General features: G+C 34.8%; 1 protein-coding gene across 3 annotated transcripts; it reads left to right on the top strand.

Moving 5' to 3' along the window:
- Positions 1 to 5,675: 5,675 nt before the first annotated feature.
- Positions 5,676 to 22,411, top strand: LOC145034614 (shionone synthase-like). Of its 3 annotated transcripts, none has more exons than XM_078983062.1 (18): positions 5,676 to 6,127; positions 6,225 to 6,410; positions 6,552 to 6,650; positions 6,797 to 6,994; positions 7,148 to 7,232; positions 18,936 to 19,102; positions 19,179 to 19,367; positions 19,432 to 19,545; positions 19,675 to 19,794; positions 19,919 to 20,041; positions 20,126 to 20,224; positions 20,427 to 20,483; positions 20,574 to 20,620; positions 20,720 to 20,863; positions 20,962 to 21,139; positions 21,268 to 21,348; positions 21,454 to 21,533; positions 22,066 to 22,203. In XM_078983062.1, the coding sequence occupies exons 1-17, from the start codon at positions 5,927 to 5,929 to the stop codon at positions 21,493 to 21,495; spliced, it is 2,130 nt and encodes a 709-aa protein (XP_078839188.1). In that variant the 5' UTR covers positions 5,676 to 5,926; the 3' UTR covers positions 21,496 to 21,533; positions 22,066 to 22,203. The 3 variants fall into 3 exon arrangements, with proteins under 3 accessions (XP_078839188.1, XP_078839185.1, XP_078839186.1); XM_078983059.1 differs by having other exon boundaries at positions 5,678 to 6,127; positions 21,450 to 21,533; positions 22,066 to 22,411; XM_078983060.1 differs by having other exon boundaries at positions 5,679 to 6,127; positions 6,552 to 6,641; positions 21,450 to 21,533; positions 22,066 to 22,411.
- Positions 22,412 to 22,819: the final 408 nt, after the last annotated feature.

Raw genomic sequence — 22,819 nt, forward strand, 5'->3', positions numbered from 1 at the left:
CATATTTGGTAAGTACTTGACCCGGTTGTACATGGTCCTTTTGGGTTGTCTTCACCAAAGTAACTTGATTGGAGAAATGATAGAGAAAGAGGTTATTATGGTTTATTAATATATTATAAGAATAATAAATTAAAAGAGAAATCATATTTATTTAGTTAACATTGATCAAGAATTAATTAAGAATTAATTTTATGATTAAAATAAGTTAACTAAACTAGGGGGATGAATTGTAATTATGTGATAGTTGCAAAGTAGGGCAAAGGATGCCCTGTGGGATAAGGCAGACGAATTCAAGGGGATAAGGCCTTAGAATTCGTCCATGATAAGGCTTCTGGACTTATTTATGGGCTGCTTGGTGGGCAAGCAACCAGATAAGGATAAGGACTGAAACCCTAATCCCTACACCTATATAAGGACCCCTTGGCTTAGGAAAATCGGCCACTTGATCCTAGAAGTTCCTAGAGCCGATTTTCTGCCTCCTCCCCCCCCCCCTCTCTCTCTCTTGCCTCTCCATTTGCTCTTGGTGTTTGTGAGTCATTAGAGGTACTACACTTGTGGTACTTGCTTTCAAAGACATGCAAGAAGATTCAAGATTTAAGTTGTTATTACAACATAGCAACAAGAGGTATGTAATCCACTCTCCGTCATGAATTTCGAAATTTCTAGGAGCATGCTAGGGTTCTTCATGTGTTCATAATGTTGTGTATCTAATAGTGAAAACATAGATCTGTATCTAGGGTTGCATGCACACATAGGATTGTTTGTATAAAACCCATCAGATGCCACCTCTGGTGGGGCTATTGTCATATGAAAAAATAAGAAAGGGAGATAGAGGGGAGGTTGCAGTGGTCAAAGGGTGTGTTTGAGTTGTTGTTGATTAGAAAAAATGGTGAGAAGAGGTGGTTCCTATTGATGTTCGGTGATCACAACAACAAGACCACCACCACTCGTTGGTGGTGGTTGTTCTTGGTAGTGAAAGGAGAAGGAAAACAGAAAACGTGAAGGGTGGGTGGTGCAATCGATTTTACAATACAAGAGGGGGATAGAGAGTGGCCGTTTGTGGTGGTTCACGAAGGTGAGGGGTCACCGGTAGGTGGTTAAGGGTGGCAACCCTTGGGTGTCCCTGTTTCTTTCTTCGTTTCTTTCACCGGTGTGTATTTTTTAGGGTAAATGGCACAAAAAACACTCTTTTTACATAGAAATTCGATTTTGACACCGTATGTTTTTTGTGTCAATTTTGACACTGTGTTTTCCAATTTGTTACAATTCTGACCACTTGACCGGTTAACCAGGTTACATGCTGACGTGGCATGATGATGTGTCAGTTTTGATGACGTGGCATGCTGACATCATATGCTGACGTGTCAAAATTGATTTTTTTCCACAAAAACACTAAGTTTTCACTTTTTTTTTTTCGATTTTGATACTAAGTTTAATTTTTTATTTCAATTTTGATACTATGTTTTTTTGTTCCAATCGAACATCATTTATCAAATTTTATTTAATTTTGTCTATTTTCTATTTGAAACCGTATAAATATAACTTTTTTATTACATTTTAAACCGTATAAACATATTTTTTTCGTTTAAAAACCACATTTTTGTTTAAATACAAGGTGTTTTTTTTCTTACATTCAAAGCATTAGTTATATCATGAGAACCAAACTAACAATAAGCTTCTAATAAGATGTAAAAATTTGATGGGTTGCAAACTTGATATCCTAGTTTTGATCGACTACACGCCTCCAAACACATTTTAAAGTTGCATATTTAATATAAAATATAATTTTTATATAACTAATACATATTTATATATAAAACTATGGCTTGAGTGTAAAAAAAACTGTATTTGTATAAAACTATGGTTTTTAAATGAAATATATATATATATATATATATATATATATATATATATATATATATATATATATACGGTTTAAATGTATTAAAAAAATATTTATACGATTTCAAACAGAAAATTGTCAATAGTGAACAAAATTGGAAAAAATGATGTTCGATTTGGAACAAAAAAACATAGTATCAAAGTTGAAAGAAAAAAATTAAACTTAGTGTCAAAATCGAAAAACAAAATGAAAACTTTGTGTTTTTGGTGAGAAAAAAAAATCAATTTTGACACATCGACATATCATGTCAGCATGACACGTCATCAAAACTGACACGTCATCATGTCACGTCAGCATGTAACCTCGTTAACCGGTCAAGTGGTCAGAATTGTAACAACACAAAGCATACAAAGATGATCAACTCATGTATGCTTCACAAGCCAAACAAGTGTTCTACATCTGAGAGCCTTTTTGAAAAAACCAAAATAATAACCATCGGTGTGTCGTTGAGCATGTTAATCATCGAAATATTTGGGATCTACCATCGAATGATGATCGTGTCCAACTTGTTTACATTGACTCTATCCAAAATGTTGAGAATGACTCAAATGAAAATGTTGACAATGTTGACATAGTTCAAAATATGTCTTCATTCAATGCTCTATTTTTTCTATCGATTTCAACATGTACTTTCAAAACATTCCTAGAGTCGTTGTTGAGGTAGAGAGTGCAAATGAAGTTCCTCCGCCAACCGGTAGAGTCAATGATGTTTTTGATTGTGAGACTGATTATGATGAGAACGATTATGATTATGATACTGAAGAAGACACTGATGGATATGAGGAAGATCTTGATTAGAATAGTTCTTATGTAATGCGTATTTGTAATAGAAACTTTATTTGGATTCCTAGTTTAAATAGAAATATTTATTCCTATGTAATGTGTATTTATATTGAAATTGTATCTGTATATCTTATAATGTTTTAGGTAATGGCATCGATATAAATCTTGTTTTTGTACACCATGGTTGTTGTTATGGGTCGTGGACATGTGGGAGATGGAGCTTAGGACCCACCTCTCCTAGGCGGTAGAGGTGTTGGTCAGCATGTGCAGAGTGGTAAGTCTTATTATGAATTTTTATTTACTATTTTTATTCGGTTATTATAAAATACCGTTTCTAATAACTTTTAACTACATTTGTAGCTGTGCCACACAGGAGAGTTAGAGGAAAAGTGAAAAACATTAAAGTCGAAAATGCGCTTTTAAATAATAAGGCAAATAAATTGACATTGATTATGATAGGGATATGACACATGATCCCGTAGGAGAGTCAAAAGACATGTTTGCACGTAAAACTAGGAAAATAATGTGGTGGATAGACCCTTTTGATAAAAGAACTTGAAAAAAAAGTTTCACTCACATTAAAAGATATAGTAAAACAACATTTAAGGGTAAATTATTTATATAACAATATTTTATATGGTTAATTATGACTGGTTTTTACTTAGCTATATTATTATTATTATTATTATCATTATTATTATTTTGTAGACAAAGTTTGATTTTGATAGAATTTCCCAGGATCCAGAGGCTACTAGGATGTTAGAAAGTTTTGAAGCGACTTTGTTAAAAGGTTTTAGAGAGCATAAAGCGGACGCAAAAGCATATTTTTTGAGAGTTTGAGGGTTTTGGATATCATGAGAGCATTAGCCACCCCCAAATGATATGAATGTTGATAATTAGAGGAAAGTTGTAGAGTATTTCCAAACGGATGAACACCTAACTGCTTCGACAAGAAACAAAAAAGTCCTTGAACTGCAAAGATCAGTGAATCGTGGGGTCAAGTTTGTATAACAGTACTTGCTATAAAAAGGTAACATACGATATATGTAATTATTTATCTGAAATATAATCTAATTTTTAATGTTAAACAGAACCTGGAGAATGTTAAAACATTCTGCAATGCTTGTACCGATAAGAATGGTATATTTGCTACTGATATAGCGGAGCAACAATACATAAGTATTTAATTATAATTTTGATCATATAACTAAGTGTTTATTTATACTTAATTGTTAATCATTTTTGGAAAACATATAATCGGTTAGTGCAAAAGCTCTTAGAACAAACGTAAGGGTCAGAAGGTGAAAGATATTTAACACCCGCTGAAGAAAGAGCATGTTTCGAGAGAGTATTAGGTAAACAGCGTGGTCATATCATAGGCATAGGTCGAAAACCTTTTGTTATCCCGCCAATTGCACAACCATCGCAACCACCACCACAGTTACATCCATCACAGGTAAAACAAGACTATTTAATTTCAATAAATGCATGTTGATTTGGTAATTTTGGTTTGGGGTGATTATTTGCTAAAAGCTTTGGTAATTTGTTTTTTATCCTAAGTGCAAGAAATAGTAATGCAAATTAGTTTTTTGTGCCAAGTGCAAGAGATAACAATGTACTTTGGTATCAATAAATTCATGTTGATTTGGTAATTGTGTTGATTTTGTCCAAAGTGGAAGAAATAATAGTGTAATTTGGTATTTCTTGTATTTAAGGTTCTTTAGCACAAAAAAGTAGACAATTTAATTTGAAAGTATCATATATCTATATCATGATCAACAAATGCATGTTAATTTGGTAATTGTGTTTATGTTCCTAGTGCAAGAAATAACAATGTACTTTTGGTATTTATTATATTTAAGTACAAGAAATAGCAATGAACTTTGGTAGGGTTTTTTCTTTATAGTGTTTGATAATTTAACTTATAAGTTTATATATATATTGTTATTTATTATGTAATTAGAAGATCTTCGGGTAATTCTCAACGACCCGGCATGTAGGGAGAAACTTTATGAGTTTTTTTCAATGGGAAAACATCAAGGATGAAACGAGGGAAACAGAGATGATGGTTTGTCCGATAATTAGTTTGTATTTTGTATGTTAGACTTGTTGTGACATTTTGATACTTGTTGGAATTATAACACTTTTGGTGTTTATTTTGGTATTTGTATGAAATTATAATAGTATTTGGTACCTAATCGGATACCGTTACGTAATTTTTTTCTGCATCTAACAAATACCTTTACTGAAGACATTTTGAGCAATAACAACAGGGCAATACCGGTGACTTTTTACCGGTGACGTGTCACCACAATTGCCTTTACCGACGACAAAACTAACTTTTACCGGCAACTTTTGTCACCGTTGATTCCCTTTTATCTTGTGGTGAGTCTATTGATCATGTATTTGTTGTGTGGAACTTCTCATTGGCAATTCTTATCAGTGTTGGAGTTTCTAGATTATGTCGCTGTATGGTGAAATTGTCCGAGGAAACCTAAAATATTCATCACAATTATCTATTGCTTATGATGGTGCCTTTGGAATGCAAAGAATAACAAGGTGTTCAATAACATTCTCACATCATCAACCAAAATTGCATAAGATGTTATGTCGATGTCTTTTATTTGGTGTACATATAGGGGAAAGTTTGGTGTTACTACTTGGATAGATCGGAGTTGTTTTTCACTGTCATATTAAAAATAAAAAAAATTCAAAATTTCAAAAAGTAAAATATAAATTAAATTACACCATATCATGATGTCATGACTCATGTGGTTAGCCTAGCCTAATTAATAAAGGAAAAGGGAAGAAACATGTGCTTGAGTTATTGAAGTCCCACCAGTATAGATGTCATGTCTCATGTTTTGTGGCACCCCACCAACTAATGATACATCAATTCTACTCAGTAAATGAAAATAACATCGATCATTATACATAAAAAGAGAAGGAATCATAAAAATGTATCTTTAATTAGTAGACTTGCATGTATTTCTGATCGCTCTTATTGTACTATAAAAACAGGAGGCAGTTGTAGTGTCAAGTGCCAATATTTAATATAACAAGTCGTTGCTATTGGCTTCCAGTTCAACTCACCCTCCAAAACTAATCTTAGAGCCTCAGAGATATACATTCACAGGATAGACGTACCACCATGCATATGAATGTTTAAATACTTAAGATTTTAGTTTTTACAATTTACTGATAAGCTTCATTGATGTACTGATAAGCAATTGCAGCAAAATGTGGAGATTAAAGATAGCCGAAGGGGGCAACAATCCATACCTGTACAGCACAAACAACTTTGTTGGTAGGCAAACATGGGAGTTTGATCCCAACTACGGAACTGCAGAAGAGCGTGAGGAGGTTGAACAAGCTCGTCTCCATTTCTGGAACCATCGACACCAGGTCAAACCCACCAGTGATGTCCTTTGGCGCATGCAGGTCGATCGTTGCTCGTTCTTAATTTCCTGGATTTCAATTCGTACCTTTATTAATTTTTCTGTAAATCAAATTTGGAACTATGTATGTGTATATGCAGTTTTTGAGAGAGAAGCAATTCAAACAGACCATACCTCAGGTGAAGTTAGAGGATGATGAAGAGATCTCTTATGAAAAAGCTACCACCGCCTTGAGGAGGTCTGTTCACTTATTTGCCGCCTTGCAGGCGGACGATGGCCATTGGCCAGCTGAAAATGCTGGCCTTTTGTATTTCATGCCGCCATTGGTAAATATTTTGATTTTCTTTCATACTCATATATATATATATATATATATATATATATATATATATATATATATATATATAAAATTAGTTTTTATAAGGTGTATGGTATATATCTGATATTGACAAGCGGTACGCTTGCAGGTTATATGCTTGTATATCACAGGCCATCTTAACAGCGTCTTCTCAGCAGAACACAGAAAAGAAACTCTTCGGTACTTATATTGTCATCAGGTAATTAAGGTACTAAATGTTACTACTATAATCTATGGACGACAGATTTATATATGCCTATACCCTTTTAATTTGTATCATATATGTGTGTACATCCGTATACACATCAATCCAGTTATACCATTTGACGCATAGATATGTGGATTAATGTACAGAACGAAGATGGTGGTTGGGGACTTCACATAGAAGGTGATAGCACAATGTTTTGCACGACCCTGAGTTACATTTGCATGCGTCTTTTAGGAGAAGGGCCTGATGGTGGTTTGGATGGTGCATGCACCAAAGCTAGAAAATGGATTTTAGATCATGGCACTGCGACAGCCAATCCTTCTTGGGGGAAAACTTGGCTTTCAGTAAGACATTAATTATTTTCGTGAGAAACAGATGAAAATAAAATTCTTCATGCAGAATTAATTATGTGTACAGTATATGCCTTTATTTTGTTTTTTTTTTTTATTCCTTTTATTCAACATTTAAAGAAAACAAAAAACCCTTGTACATGATAGGTCCTTGGCGTTTCAGAATGGGGAGGAAGCAACCCGATGCCTCCAGAGTTCTGGATCATCCCTTCCTTCATGCCTATACATCCAGGTTAGCTTGGCTTTCTAGTACGTAGCAATTCTAAGACATGGATGGTTGATATGTTTTAGATTGGCAGTAACTGTGTTCTACTGTTTTAGATGTTTGTTTTTCCTTTCATTCGCTACAAATTTATTCTTGGACTATTTATTTGGCTCTCTTTTTCACGGAGAAATCCCCCTTTACATACACCAGAAACATGAGCAATCTAGACGTACTAAAATAATTTGTTTAAATTCTTTTAGAGTGAGGTTTATACTGTTATACAGGAATCAATTCACTTGATTCCTGAAGAATTAATTAATACAAAACAATCTGGACATAAGTGAACAGAGGAGAAAGAACAAGAAAAAAAAAAACAATTCTGGGAATTTTCTTTGGCTGCAGGGAATTCTTATTGAGACATTAAAAGTAAATAAAAAATACATAATACATAAGACATGTACCCTATTTATACTAAACGTGCTGATATCCTATTCTAATACAAAAACTAAAGAAAAAGGAAACTTTCCAAAAATGCCCCCGGGACTAAAATCTGTCCCAGAATCTGAATTAACCCAACATTCTCCTCCTTTATTCAGATATGGTCAGCATCTTTACCTTCAAAATGATCAGACTTCTCTAGGCCACCATTCACTTTATGATGTTTTTTTTTCTCCTCTGCTTCTTCTTGAGAGCCTTATATCTCAAAACTGTTAAACGACCATCACCATCATTGTTCCCATCAGTCATCTTTCTTTCTTTATCATCATTGCTCCTTTCTTCTAAATTCTCAGAGATCAGATCAGATCCGTGCATTTAGTATCATCAACATATTCTTCATTTTGGGAATGCAAATTTGCATTGTTTTGAACATCCTCTTCAGATGCTGACTCATACATCTCACGCTAGCTTTCCTCCTTAAAAACCCCCTATGAGTTCTTTTAGTAACAGTAGGGAGCCAATCATCTGTATTAATAGCATCTGCCAAATTTTTTATCTTATTAGCATCATACACATATGTGCTCTTAACAACATGTTCTCCTTACCAAGTGTTTTTGCCAATATGGCCATTAACATCCTGAGCAATGCCATTACTCTTTATCAATATAAGAGGATCGATAGTGGTTCCATTGTCGAGATTCACTTCATCTTTATCAGTTTTAACATCAAAATCCCCATCTATTGCAAAACCATTAATGTTGCCCTTAGATTCCAACACCAATAGATCAACGGGTATTCCCTCATTTTCTAAGCTTAGCTTTTTCTTTATGAGATTGGTCTACTTCATCAGCCAAATCAGATTTAGGAGAGCTAGCATCTACATTATCACCCTCCCAATTAGTGTCACCAACAATAGTCTTAACCTCAAACTTTCCCACTTCATCACCTAACAATGAGTAATACATGTTTCTTTCCGGGCATAGTTCCGTATGAACTTTCTTTTCTACCAAGTATCTTTCATACAACCTTGTGTGACGTCTATAACTTCCCAATTTTCATAACAAATTTTTTCATTTTTGAAAGATAGCATTTTATTCAAAAATTCATTTATTTATGACTAAGGTCATTGTTTAACAATCAATGGTTAATTATTCAATAAGAGTACAATTTAATATGCGGAAAACTAATACATGACGTCGATGCATGTGTACAGTCAAGCTTTGTCCTTCTCACAATCTGTACCTGAAATCATTTATAATCAACTGGGTTAGCATGAAGGTTAGTAATTTTCCCAAAGGTTAGTAATTTTCCCAAAATATCGTACATCACAATACATATACATACATCGAGTATCTAGGCTCACAACGCTTAAGTTGTTGTTGCCATCATATCGCCCTTGTGAATATATAGACTCACAACGCTTAAGTTGTGGTTGTCATCACCTCGCCCCTTGACACTCAACACAAAGCTGAAATGCCCGCATTTTGGCATTCCGCACAAAGTGGGAACGCCTTAACACTTAACAAATCATATTAATATATAAACAGATAGCACTACACGTAAGAATACATATTGCAATATAAAATATAATGAGAAAACTCACCTAGGCAATTACTTAGACGACTATTAGCTATCCAACTGGCAGGTAACACGTCTAACAAGTATTAACCCATAATATTATAACTTATTAATCTTTATGGCAATCTGGTGAGAAAAGCTATATCTTTCACTAATCTAAATGCATACTTCAAGTTCTATCAAATAAGGAAACCATGTAAGATCATATCGAATGTACGATCCGTTTGGTATATAGAGTATACTATTTTGGGAAATTCACTTTAAACATCTCACTAGATCTAGCATCAACATCACTCTCGTAAATAGATCAATCAATATTTTAGCATAGAATTACTAATAAATCCTATTTATAAATTCATAATAACGAGTATCAATATAAATATAAGTTACACTTAAAGCGTACTAAGTGTAGCTTGACTTACAGAGTTTCTAATAAAAAGTTTTGAAACTCGCGGACATAACTCTGACTCCGAATACTTCATTTCATCAGGATTTCTAACGCCGCAACACCTTGCTAAAATACTCGAGACTCATAATTCAGATCCCAAAGGTTTGGGAGAGAGTTTGAGAGAGAGAGAGAGAGAGAGGGGGGGGGATTTGGAGTAGCGTGTGAGCAAATGAGCTGATTTTCGCTGCTATTTATAGATTGCTTGAGGGGGCACGTCGTGCCTAAGGTTAAGAGCGTCTCGGGCTTTGGCACGTTGGCCCCATTCAGTTCTTGCCACGTGTCGTCATTCATTGGGTTCATGTCATCATGTCTGTTGGAGGAGAGGGTCATTTGAAAAGGCCACGTGGCTTCCTCCAGGTGGTGCCACATCATCGCCATCGCGAGTAATTTTTGCAATTTTCGGAAAATCATAACTTTCACATACGAGCTCCATTTTTTACGTTCTTTATATCCATGCGTTCATATCGACGAGTACGACAACTTTCATTTGGACTTCATTGACAAATTCCCAACCTATTTTAAATTTATAATATTTGAAGATTACACTGTAAAAGACCATGAAAAATTCATAACTTCTTCACACGAACTCCGTTCTTGACGTTCTCTATATCGACGGTTTCGTATTTATGAGATCTACGACTTTCGTTTATACTATTTCGGTTTACAATCAATCAATTTACATTTTGATTTCTATATCGCACACTACTGTATTGTGTCACAACGAAACATCGAAAAATCATAACTTTTTCATAAGAAATCAGATTTAGGCGTTGTTTATATGCATGCTTTTGTAATTATGATTACTACAACATTCTTTAAGAATAATTTAGCTAAAAAGCAATATAGTGATTACCTTGAATCATGTAATTACGTGTTTTTACTATAAAGTGAAAATTAGGTGTTACAACATCAATCATCGGTTCTTCAAAAATCATTCCTTATTCAGACATTGGATTGAGTATAGGTTTTTCAACTTCATTAAATAAAAACCATGGTCCCATCTCATTCACAACTGTTTGATATAATGGGTTTTCAGATTGCTTTACATTCATGAGCAGTCGGTTCTTGTCATCATGGATCCATAGGAATAATCCGTGCAAAACGATCTGATCGTCGTCATGTGCGAGTTGACCCAAGCTAATAATATTACTACACAATTTTGGTATGTAATATACTCATTGAAGCATCTGTTGCTCACCATTCTTAAACTATAATATAGTTAACCCTTTTCCCTCAACATGTACCTTTGAGCCGTCTCCAAACTTCACATATCCTTGAACCACTCGATTAACCTCATTGGATTTTTCTTCATGACCAGTCATACGATTGCTTGTTCCAATATTGAGGTACCAAACATTGGAGTTATTTTTCATGTTTTATTCTGTTTTTAGCTTTGGGTTCATGTTTTCTTCATTCAAGAATACATCACCTTCAGACACTTTGTTGTGAACCAATGCCATTAGTAAAGTTGTATCATCATCTACATGACCTTGGGATAGGTTTGCTTCGTATTGTCTCTCTTGTATTGGGTTCTTGCATTTGGAAGCATAATGTCCATATTATTGGAAATTGTAATATTGGATCTTACTTTTGTCTCAATCATAATTCATACCACGAGTTCCTTCACAAGACTATTGGTTGTTTCCTCTTCCATGACCTTCACTATTTGCATAATTTCCACCACGGCCTCTTCCTTGTCCACCATGGTTTTGTGTATTTCTTTGATTGTTTTCCCCCGAAGAACAAACATGGTCTTCAATTTGTTTTTTTTTTCTGCATTTCTGTCCATTCATGGTGAGTAAGTAACAATTTCTTTTCATCTTGTTCTTCGTGTTCAACATGCCCATGAATTCTCTCCTCAAGAGATTTTAGTCTCCCGACGACTTCTTCAATAGACATTGTATCAAGATCAGCAAATTGCCAGATGTTTCTGCAATTTGAACAAACTTAGAGGGCATGACTTATAGGATCTTCTTCAGCACTTAGCTTCTGTTGTTGCTAGAATATAAACACTCGGATGTTTCTTACTACCTATTGTAGAAAAAAATCATCATCCGCCTTAGATTCTTTCATGCTAAGAATCTCGAACTCCGCCTTTAGATACTGCACTTTCACTATTCGAACTCGATCTACACCTATATACATTATATTGAGTGTTTCCCACACTTCTTTTTCCATTTTCTTCTTTTTCCAGGATAGATTGGTAAATCACCACCACAACCATCTTATCATTCTTGACACCAATCGGGTTCTTGGGTTTTTTTGGTTCAATCACATCCCAAACCTCTTGTTATTTCATGAACATTTTCATCTTGATTGTCGATGTAATGTAGTTGGTTCTTGTTAAGACGGGGTAAGTCATCTTCAGTCCTTCCATGGTGGAGTTGTGATCGTTTATTTTTCTATACTCTACTACCAAGTGTAAAAAATAACTTTTTTAATTCTCTTAGAATGAGGCTTATACTGCTATACAGGAATCAATTCACTTGATTCCCTGAGAATACAAAACAATCTGGACAGAAGTGAATAGAGGAGAATGAATAAGGTAAGAGAAATAAAAAAAAAAAAACAATTCAAGGAATTATCTTAGGCTGCAAGGAATTCTTATTGAGGCAGAAAAATAAATAAAAAAAATACATAAGACATGTACCCTATTTTTACTATACATGCTAATATATGATTCTAATACAAAATCTAAAAAAAAATCCAAAAATGTACATGGGACTAAAATTTGTCCCATAATCTTAATTAACCCAACAAATGTTGTGTTAAGCTAGAACTAGCAATGCAAATTGAAATGCATCAAACAAGGAAAATGCAAAAAAATTTGGCACTTTTATTGCTTCTAATGGGTGCGTACGTACTGTAACCGACTTGAGTGTGGTACCCACTGAAAAGCAGAAGACTTTATTTTTTAGTTATAAAGAAACTCTATGCACATTGACTCCAATTTAAGAGACAAACATTCAAGCCAGGACCAAGTCTTCTGTTGAACACGACTCTTTTATATGGGAAACAACAAGACTTTTATTAAGACACTTAAGAAGATTTTACACTTTGAGAGACTACTAGACACTTTTCTTTCTTTGAGGCTTTTTTGGATACTTAGATGTTGGATTGATTTGGAGAAAATGAGCTCCACACCTATTTATAGGTGTTTCCACCTCCTTATAGGAAGTTTCTAGATCTACATACATTCATGACTATTCTAGAACTATCTACCATATTCTATATCAATTACAAGCTTTTATATGTTTCTAGAATATTCTATAATGTCCTAGATAAGTATAGACATTCTTGTGCCTTCCATAGTGTTCTACAATGTTCCATAGCCTTCCAGGGTCTTCCATCTCATTCTAGAGTATTCTAGAATCTTCTGTCATCTTCTAGACTTCTCCATAGAATTCCATAATGTTCAGAATCTTCCAGATCATTCTAGAACATGCTAACTTGTTCTAGATAATAACATGATTCTATCAGGCTAGTGATGACCTTCAACACTGCCCCTCAGCACTAGCCCCCATTCTTCGTATCATGTTGAGCTGACAACTAAAACCTTCATTTTTTCCTTTACTCAGCCCTTTGGTGAATAATTCCGCTATTTGTTTATCAGTCTTGATCTATCGCATATTGACTTCTTCCTTGAGAACTTTTTCTCTTCCACATGCTTGGTTTTTTTCTTAGTTGTTGTAGTCGTTGCTTCGTATATTGTTTTCGTAGTTGACAACGACATTCGTGGTTGCATTTTCTTGCAACATAATATTGTTCCTGACTTTGTTGAACTGTCTTGTGTAGTTTCTTATGCCTCCCTTTGAGAAACTTGTAAGCATGTGAGTTGTCCCTTTTACAAGCTTTGGAAAATTCCCACAATATTAACATGTTATGACGTGATCCCTTATTGATCTGCTCATCTCGTTTAGATGTTGCTCTGTTGAGAAATTCTAGTTTGCTCTTACCAATTAATGTGTTTTTCTTCTTTTTCACCTTATCCAGTTTCTCCATCACATGTTCCATTTTTCGTCTAAGATGAGACTTTTTATGCAACTCTGGTGACGTCATTTTCTTATTCTCCTTTGGAATGTCCATCTTCAAGGGAATAACTTCCTCCTTCAAGGTTGTCATAAACTCTGTCTCACTCTTCTTGAGACCTTTGTCGAGTTGTATAGTTGATAGCATGCGGGATCCAATCATATTTCTCTTCAAGGGTACAATGTGAATTATTGAACCCTTGGTGATACGCATGGTATTGTCTCTCTCAAATGACCAGGGTCGTACCTTTTCTAAAAAATCCATTCCCAATACCATACGATAGTCATCCATATGAACCACTGTCAAGTCTATGGTGCCTTCCCATTCTGCTATCTTAAGAGGTACTCCATATGCAACACCAATGATAGGCTTGGATAAAGAGTTGACGACTTTCAACCGGCCTGGCATTTTGGTGTCTTTGATGCCCAACTTCTTAGCTTCATCTTCAGCAAGGAAATTATGGGATGCACCTGTATCTACCAATGCCTTGGTGTATCCTCCATTTACCCTAGCATCCACGAACATTAGCCTTCCTCTTTTACTCTTATTCTCTTCTATAGCACATAGTGCCTCAGCATCCCATTCATCATCTACTTCCTTTTTGGAAGTTACTACATTGCTTTCTACAGACTTTTTCTTTTACCAACAATCCTTGGACATGCGGCCCCACTTTCCACAATTGTTGCAGTTGCCTTCGAACCTCCTCCCCTGAGAACTCTTATTGTCGGTCTTTTGAGATCTCCATGGTTGTGAGGTTCCTTGCTGACTCTTCCCTTTGTCAACATTTTTGTATCCTTCTTTAGAAGGTGGCTTGAAATTCCTTTGACTTTTACTTGTGTAGAGTGCTTCTTCTTCACTTTTCAGCGTGATGCCTCCCATTTGCTTAGCCATAGCTTCTTGGCTGGACAACAAATTCTCAAACTCTACAAGTGATGGTTGAGCGGGCCATCCTTGTATAGCAGTAACAAAGCTTCTATATTCCGGCCTCAGTCCATGGATAATGATCCTCTTCATTCGAGCTTCTGCAATGACGGATTGCGGATCTAGTTCAGTAATCTCGCGACATATTGACTTGACCTTGTGGAAATATTGAGCAATCATCATGTCACGTTGTGAGATTGATAATAGCTCGTTCTCCAAAAGTTGTAGTCTCGTATCATTTTTCTTTGAGAAAAGCATCACAAACGTGTCCCAAGCTTCTTTCGGGGTGTTCTCATCCCGAATATGCTCCAACATCTCTTCTTCGATTGTGGTCTTCAAGGCAAACATTGCTTTGCCTGCTTTGATTTTCCATTTGCGCAAAGCACCATTAACGTCTTCCTCTGGTGGCGTAGTTTCACTTCCACCAACAACCTCCCATAGATCTTGTCCTTGTAAGTAGGACTTCATACATGTTTCCCACGTTTTGTAGTTGTTGCTGTTGAGTTTCTTGATTCCTTCGACGACTTGGAGATCACCCATCGTGTTGGCAGTACCTCGGTAATACCAAACAAGCTAGTTTCGACACTAAACTTGAAGAGTCACAGACTACTCATGATACAAAGAGAATCACTCGTTCTCACTATCAAGAAACCTCGCTCTGATACCAGATTGTTGAACACAGCTCTTTTATATGGGAAACAACAAGACTTTTATTAAGACACTTAAGAAGATTTTACACTTTGAGAGACTACTAGACACTTTTCTTTCTTTGAGGCTTTTTTGGATACTTAGATGTTGGATTGATTTGGAGCAAATGAGCTCCACACCTATTTATAGGTGTTTCCACCTCCTTATAGGAAGTTTCTAGATCTACATACATTCATGACTATTCTAGAACTATCTACCATATTCTATATCAATTACAAGCTTTTATATGTTTCTAGAATATTCTATAATGTCCTAGATAAGTATAGACATTCTTGTGCCTTCCATAGTGTTCTACAATGTTCCATAGCCTTCCAGGGTCTTCCATCTCATTCTAGAGTATTCTAGAATCTTCTGTCATCTTCTAGACTTCTCCATAGAATTCCATAATGTTCTAGAATCTTCCAGATCATTCTAGAACATGCTAACTTGTTCTAGACAATAACATGATTCTATCAGGCTAGTGATGACCTTCAACATCTTCCACCTTTGATTTTGTACTTAGAAGTTCTTTCAACTTCTAGATCCAGCTAGAGAGACCTGAAGCACTCCCTCCACACATGTATACTTAAACCATTTTGAGTCCAAAATGCCCAATGATATCAAGTTCTTCTCAAACCCTGGAATGTGTTAAGCACCCATGTTAGTCCTCACTAGTTACTACTCAATGGCACAATCATATTTTTATTGACTCATTGCCAAAGTATTGACGAGTTGTCGAAAAAAGTACACACAATTTTTTTCTATAAAACACAAGTCAACCATTTCACTCCTTCACATAACCATTTCAACTTTTCATATCGGGGGTTACTATTTTGTTTAACAACAAGAATGTTTTTATTAGTGAAAGCTAAAAGAAAATTACAAGTGTACCCGAGACATGTTAGTATACCAATCACACCATTTGATTTGATTACCTTTTCTATTTCTATTTTTAAGCTAGAAACAAACATAAAATTGTAATTCACTCACCAAGATTTTATCATGCTTAACCTTGTTGTTGTTGAAGATACGATCATTCCTATAACACCAAAGGACCTAAATGAGAGCAAAATAACAACATGCTTCACATTTCCCATCATGGTTATGCATAACGAACCTGAAGTGATTTCAAGCATTTCATCGATCAACTGTGGATTGATAGGGATAACTGGCCACTGAAGGTTTGTGTGAGTCGATACTTCCTTTACCATAGAACATTCCAAAAGTAGATGATTCTTATTTTCGGGGAATGCGTTACAAATGAAACAGAGGCCAGAACCTAGTTAGCTTAACTAACTTTAACCACCATAACTAAAAGAACAACCAAAAACCAAAGCATGTTAAAAATCTAGATTACGCTTCAACATCCCCACTAAGCTAGACATTTACAACACTTAGTTTAATTATACTTCATCATAAAACATCCAACATTTAATGCTTTAGTAAACAAAGATGCAACTTGAACTTGGTCACTTATACTTCGCATCTGATTGGTATCGTCATTTGTACTCTCTTGTTGAACTTGGTGGTTACTACTTAGCATAACTAACTTTAACCACCTTAACTAAATAACCTATAATTAAAACTAACTACCATAACCAAAAAATGTTAAAATTCTAGATTGTGCTTAATCAATATTGTAATTGTGATTGTTATCATTAACATGTAATACAAGAAAGATATATAACACATATTTACACTCTAATCCCTATACTCTAATGACTATTTAATACTGCTAGCTAAGGCCAGGTAAGGACTTTTATCTTGGATCATAACCCTTCAAATCTTTGTGAAGATAGTGACTTAGTAAATATATCAACAATCTGGTCATCTATGGATATAAATTGTATTGAGAGCTTTTTCGCAGTAACCCTTTCTCTTACGAAGTGGAAATCGACCTCAAAATGCTTTGTACATGCATGGAACACAGGTATAGTGGATAAATAATTGGAACCAAGATTATAACTACACGATACTGGTGCTTTGGTTACGGGAATGCATAGCTCTCATAATAGTGTTGTAAGCCAAGTGACTTCAGCAACAGTGCCGACTAGATCTTTATATTTAGCCTTAGTAGATAACCGAGAGACAGTCTTCTGTTTTCTTGTTGACTAAGAAACTAAATTGGAACCAAGCTATATGGCGTAACCCCTAGTGGATCGACGACTATCTTGACAACCAACCCAATCAATATCAGAATAAGCAGTAACCAAAGGAGATTTCGCATCTCCATAAGCATGGATGGTGTTTTCACATGGGGGTGTGAGGCGCAGACCAAAGTTATTGGTGTCATTGACATATAGAAGGATTTTTTTGATAGCATACCAATGGTTGTTAGTTGGGGAATTCATAAACTAACAGACTTTGTTAACTGCATAGGTGATGTCTGATCTGGACAACGTGACATACTGTAATGCACCAACCACTTTACAATACCGAACCGGGTTTTCAAATAGGGGACTTTTTCCAAGGGACAGAGAGGCACCAGTAGGAAGAGGATTTGAGACTGGTTTAGTTTTAGTGAGACCATCATGTTGCATGATATCTAAGATATACTGATGTTGGGATAAAAAGAGATTAGAACCAAAGTGACCCACTGAAACACCAAGAAAGTAAGAAAGTTCCCCCATGTCTTAAAGACCAAAAGTTTGACTTAGACTTCGTACAACTCGATCAATAGCCTCGGGGTTGGTCCCTATAATAATGATATCATCAACATATACCAACATATAAACATGCGTTCCCTTAGTGGAGAGTATAAATAGAGAGGGGTCAGTACGTGACCCTTTGAAACCGAGAGTGTGAAGAGCACTGGATAAATGATGAAACCACTACCATGGTTTTTGCTTAATTCCATACAAGGACTTATGAAATAACCAAACATGATTGTGTTTGTGCGGATCAACGAAACTAGGAGGTTGGTGTAAGTTGATAGTCTCATTAGGATCACCATGAAGAAAAGAATTTTTAACATTCAGCTGATGAATAGGCCATTTGTTGGAGACAACAAGAGAAATAACTACCTAAACAGTAGTAAATTAGACAAATGGATTGAAGGTTTCATGGTAATCAATGCCAGATTGTTGATGAAAGCCCTTGGCTACCAGACGGGCCTTGTAGAGTGAAATTGAACCCAATTGATCATGTTTAATTCGATAGACCCATTTGCAATCAACAATGTTGATATTAGGTGTGTGAGGCACAAATGTCCATTTGCTATTCCGGATTAGTGTAGCATACTCATCATCTATCGCTTGCTGCCAATTAGGGTTTTTAACATCAACTAAGAAGGTGGTAGGTTGATGTTCATGGGAAGTAGGTATATGAAATGCCGATGGGTTAAACTGACTTGGGTTAACTAACTTTAACCATTATTACTAATTAACCTATAACTAAAAATAACTACAATAACCGACACATGTTAAGAGTATAGATTACCCTTCAATAGTTGCTACTAAAATGTAATTATTTTTTTCTTGCTAGCCAATGCTTGCCTATTTTAATAGAGTGTCGTTTCCAAAAAATAATATATATGATTACATCATACCAGATTTCAAGATCAATGAATGTCAATGACCATGTATAATGTTGATAAGTTCACCCTTACTCGTTTGTTTGTCCAAATACAGCAAAAATGTGGTGTTTTTGTCGATTGGTATACATGCCAATGTCTTACTTATACGGAAAGAGGTTTGTTGGTCAAATCAGTCCTTTGGTTTTACAACTACGAGAAGAATTATACACAGAATCCTATGATCAAATCAACTGGTTTAGTATAAGACATTTGTGTGCAAAGGTGAATTACTTTCTTCCTTCATTTGTTTGTTTAATCTATTGAATTATTATATGCCTATGCTAACTTAACATCTCAGGAGGACCTATACTATCCTCATTCTTTACTACAAGATCTAATATGGGACAGTCTGTACATTGTCACCGAGCCAATCCTAACTCGTTGGCCTTTTAACAAGCTACGGGAGAAAGCACTCAAAACAACCATGGATCACATCCATTATGAAGATGAGAATAGTCGATATATCACAATTGGTGCTGTGGAGAAGGTAAGAAGAAAAGAAAATCACATAAACATTCATGGAAATATTAACAAGTAAAAAAAATGTGCAGGCTTTGTGTATGCTTGCATGTTGGGTTGAGGATCCAAACGGGGACTACTTTAAAAAGCACCTTGCCAGAATCCCAGATTTTTTATGGGTTACTGAGGATGGGATGAAAATGCAGGTCATACAAAACTATCTACTCACTTAAAAAAAAACATGTTTTTCATGATACATGCTATAATGTTCGATATATTAACTTAATAATTAGATCATTATGATTAAAAATTTCGATGGTGTGATTTCAAAATAGAGTTTTGGCAGTCAACAATGGGATGCAAGTCTTGCCATTCAAGCTTTGTTGGCTACAGATATGAGCCACGAGATTGGCCCTACCTTGAAGAAGGGACACAATTTTATTAAATCCTCACAGGTTTCTATGGCCTAATTAAATTAAAGTTATTAAACATATATCTTGGATTACTAGTATATATAAAACTAAGCACCTATATGTGATATTGTGGATTAATGCATGGTCTTGATCAATTTTTATGTAGGTTAAGGACAATCCTTCTGGTGACTTTAAAAGCATGTATCGCCATATTTCTAGAGGGTCATGGACCTTTTCTGATCAAGACCATGGATGGCAAGTTGTAGATTGTACTTCTGAAGGGTTGAAGGTATTTGTATATATATTTTTTCAGAAACACATAATCACACAATACAAAATAGCCTCTCAATATATACTTACTTTCTATATTTAGTGTTGCCTTCTATTTTCAATTATGCCCCCTGAAATTGTCGGTAATGAGATGGAGCTTCAGCAACTTAGTGAGGCTGTAAACGTAATACTTTCCTTAAAGGCAAGCATATATTTCTTATATTACTTTTCCTCTCTTCCATTTCATGGACACACTAGTAGAAAATATTTGTTGAAGAAAACCTAGATGTTGGGAAAGATAAAGGGGATATAAAGAAAATATAGAATAATTAATTTACATATCTAAATTGTTAATCTTCTGAAGCTTGAGAAGTTCCTTTTTTTTAACGCTCATGATAATGTAGAGCAAAAACGGTGGGCTATCAGGATGGGAACCAGCAGGATCATCAAAATGGTTGGAGGTAACTTAATTTGTTGTTGAATTGTTCCATTTTATCGAATGTATGTGTTCGATATGATTCCCTACTTATTGAACTTCGATTCCAATTTAGATTCTCAATCCTACAGAATTCTTTGAGGACGTTGTCATTGAGCATGAGTAAGACTCAAATATTGTTTACTACTAACATGTTTTCTCTGATTTCCAATCATACTATATAATTTCAACTTCAAGAGACTTATCATGAATCTGGACCAGGTATGTAGAATGCACATCATCAGCAATGCAGACCCTCGTTTTATTTAGGAAGTTGTATCCTGAATATAGGAGGGAAGAAATAGATAGTTTTTTTACAGATGCATGTGGATACCTAGAGAAAATGCAAATGCCAGATGGTTCATGGTTTATTTCTACTTTCAGCATGAAAGTCAAAATTCTTGAAACTGTTGAAATGACATTTCTATTCTTATTTTTCTAACTTAAAGATCAATGGATTTTAGGTATGGAGAGTGGGGTGTGTGTTTCATATACAGTACCTGGTGGGCTCTTGGAGGACTGGCAGCAATTGGGAAGACACATGAAAATTGTCTTGCAATCCGAAAAGCTGTCAATTTTCTACTGAAAACACAGAGAGAGAATGGTGGTTGGGGAGAAAGTTACAGATCTTGCTCTGAAAAGGTAATACGTCAACAAGACAAGTTTCCAATTATTAACAAATATCAATCCATTTTAATCATGTCACATTGTACACGTTTAAGCATGGCTTATTATACTTAGTTTCATCTCTCTGGTTACTTTATAAACAGACATATGTAGCTCTAGAAGGAGGAAGGTCCAACTTGGTACAAACCGCATGGGCTATGATGGGACTGATTCATTCTAGGCAGGTTAGTTATTATTTTGAAAAATATTCATATCATATCAATTATTTACATTATCTTATCATATATATTTGTATTCTAATACATTCATGTCTTCAATTGTATAGGAAGAGAGAGATCCAATACCTTTACACAGAGCAGCCAAGTTGTTGATTAATTCCCAGATGGAAAATGGTGATTTTCCACAACAGGTAATGCCAACTAGAAATTTAGAGCATCCACAATAAATAGTTTAGTAGAATGATTAGATGAGATGGAATGTCATAGTTTACATTCATTACATTAAACATAATAACAATGGATATAAAGTTTAATGGCCATTAAACTCTTTAATGAGAAACATGAAAATTTTCTAATATTACATGCTTAATAAATAAATGGTTTTAGTTTTATAAAGATATGTTTCGAATAGTTTAATGCATTGTAGAGAAAAATGGTAAAGTTGTATGAAACGTGGAATGATTATGTGTCATTCCATTGAACTCTATAATGTTTCATCGATTATGAATACTCTTAGTTTTGTGGTTAATGGCATCTCCAATACATGATGAATAACCCACCAAATCATGGGTTAAACATAAATCCCTCTAATTTTCAATCAAATTATATGAGATACTAAGAACATGATGATTTGAAAATATATATAGAGTGCTAACCAAGTTACAAGATCAATTAATGCGTGGTTCTTGTATTTGCTAATTACTTGAAAACTGCATAATGTAGGAATCAACTGGAGCTTTCAAGAAAACATGTACCTTACACTATGCACTTTACAGGGATATCTTCCCAATGTGGGCTTTAGCTACTTATCGTAAGCAAGTGCTCCCACAACCCACGAGCATCTAGCACAGTACCATCATTGCGTATAGTTACTGATCATGTATTATACCATAAAAAATATCATTAATTCTCATCAGTGCTTTATTAGTTTCTATGAAACTACCCATGCTTCCAAGGATGTTCACAAAAGAACTAGGATACCTTTTAATTAAATATGCGAGGAAGATTTTTGGTTGATGGAAAGTGAAATGTAGAACAATCTAAATTTATTTTACAATCATGTTTTCTTTGTTTTGTTCCTTCTTTCTTAAGTTCTTCTTTCAACTAATGTATTGATCCCCATTAAAAATAAATGAAGTAGTCATTGAAAGTGCTTTGACACTTCATAAATTTCAAGTAAAAAAGACAAGAGTTCTGAACATGCAACATGATCTCTGAAAGGCTAATGAAGGAATCTTAATGAGATTTCATTTATCATTTTCAGGATTTACATGTAAATATAAATTTTAATTATATGATCTTTTTCTGAAGAAGATATCTCCCTATTCTAATAAAAGAGTAGTTTTTAATCTTCTTTTGACATGTGTCACCATAATAAGCCTCATAATTAATGCAAATTTTATTTTTCTTTTGTCATGTTTCACTTTATTATGTCTTATAATTAATGCATACCATTTGTCAACATATTGACTGTCCA

Source organism: Lactuca saligna, chromosome 3 (genome assembly GCF_052625555.1).
Source record: "Lactuca saligna cultivar CGN05327 chromosome 3, ASM5262555v1, whole genome shotgun sequence".
NCBI lineage: Eukaryota > Viridiplantae > Streptophyta > Magnoliopsida > Asterales > Asteraceae > Lactuca > Lactuca saligna.

Excerpts from the sequence above, each read along its gene's own strand:
- LOC145034614 (XM_078983059.1), top strand. The coding sequence starts at position 5,927 with ATGTGGAGATTAAAGATAGCCGAAGGGGGCAACAATCCATACCTGTAC. Across the intron at positions 19,368-19,431 it reads CAATTGGTGCTGTGGAGAAG|GCTTTGTGTATGCTTGCATG; the intron begins GTAAGAAGAAAA and ends AAAAATGTGCAG. Across the intron at positions 19,795-19,918 it reads ATTTTATTAAATCCTCACAG|GTTAAGGACAATCCTTCTGG; the intron begins GTTTCTATGGCC and ends ATTTTTATGTAG.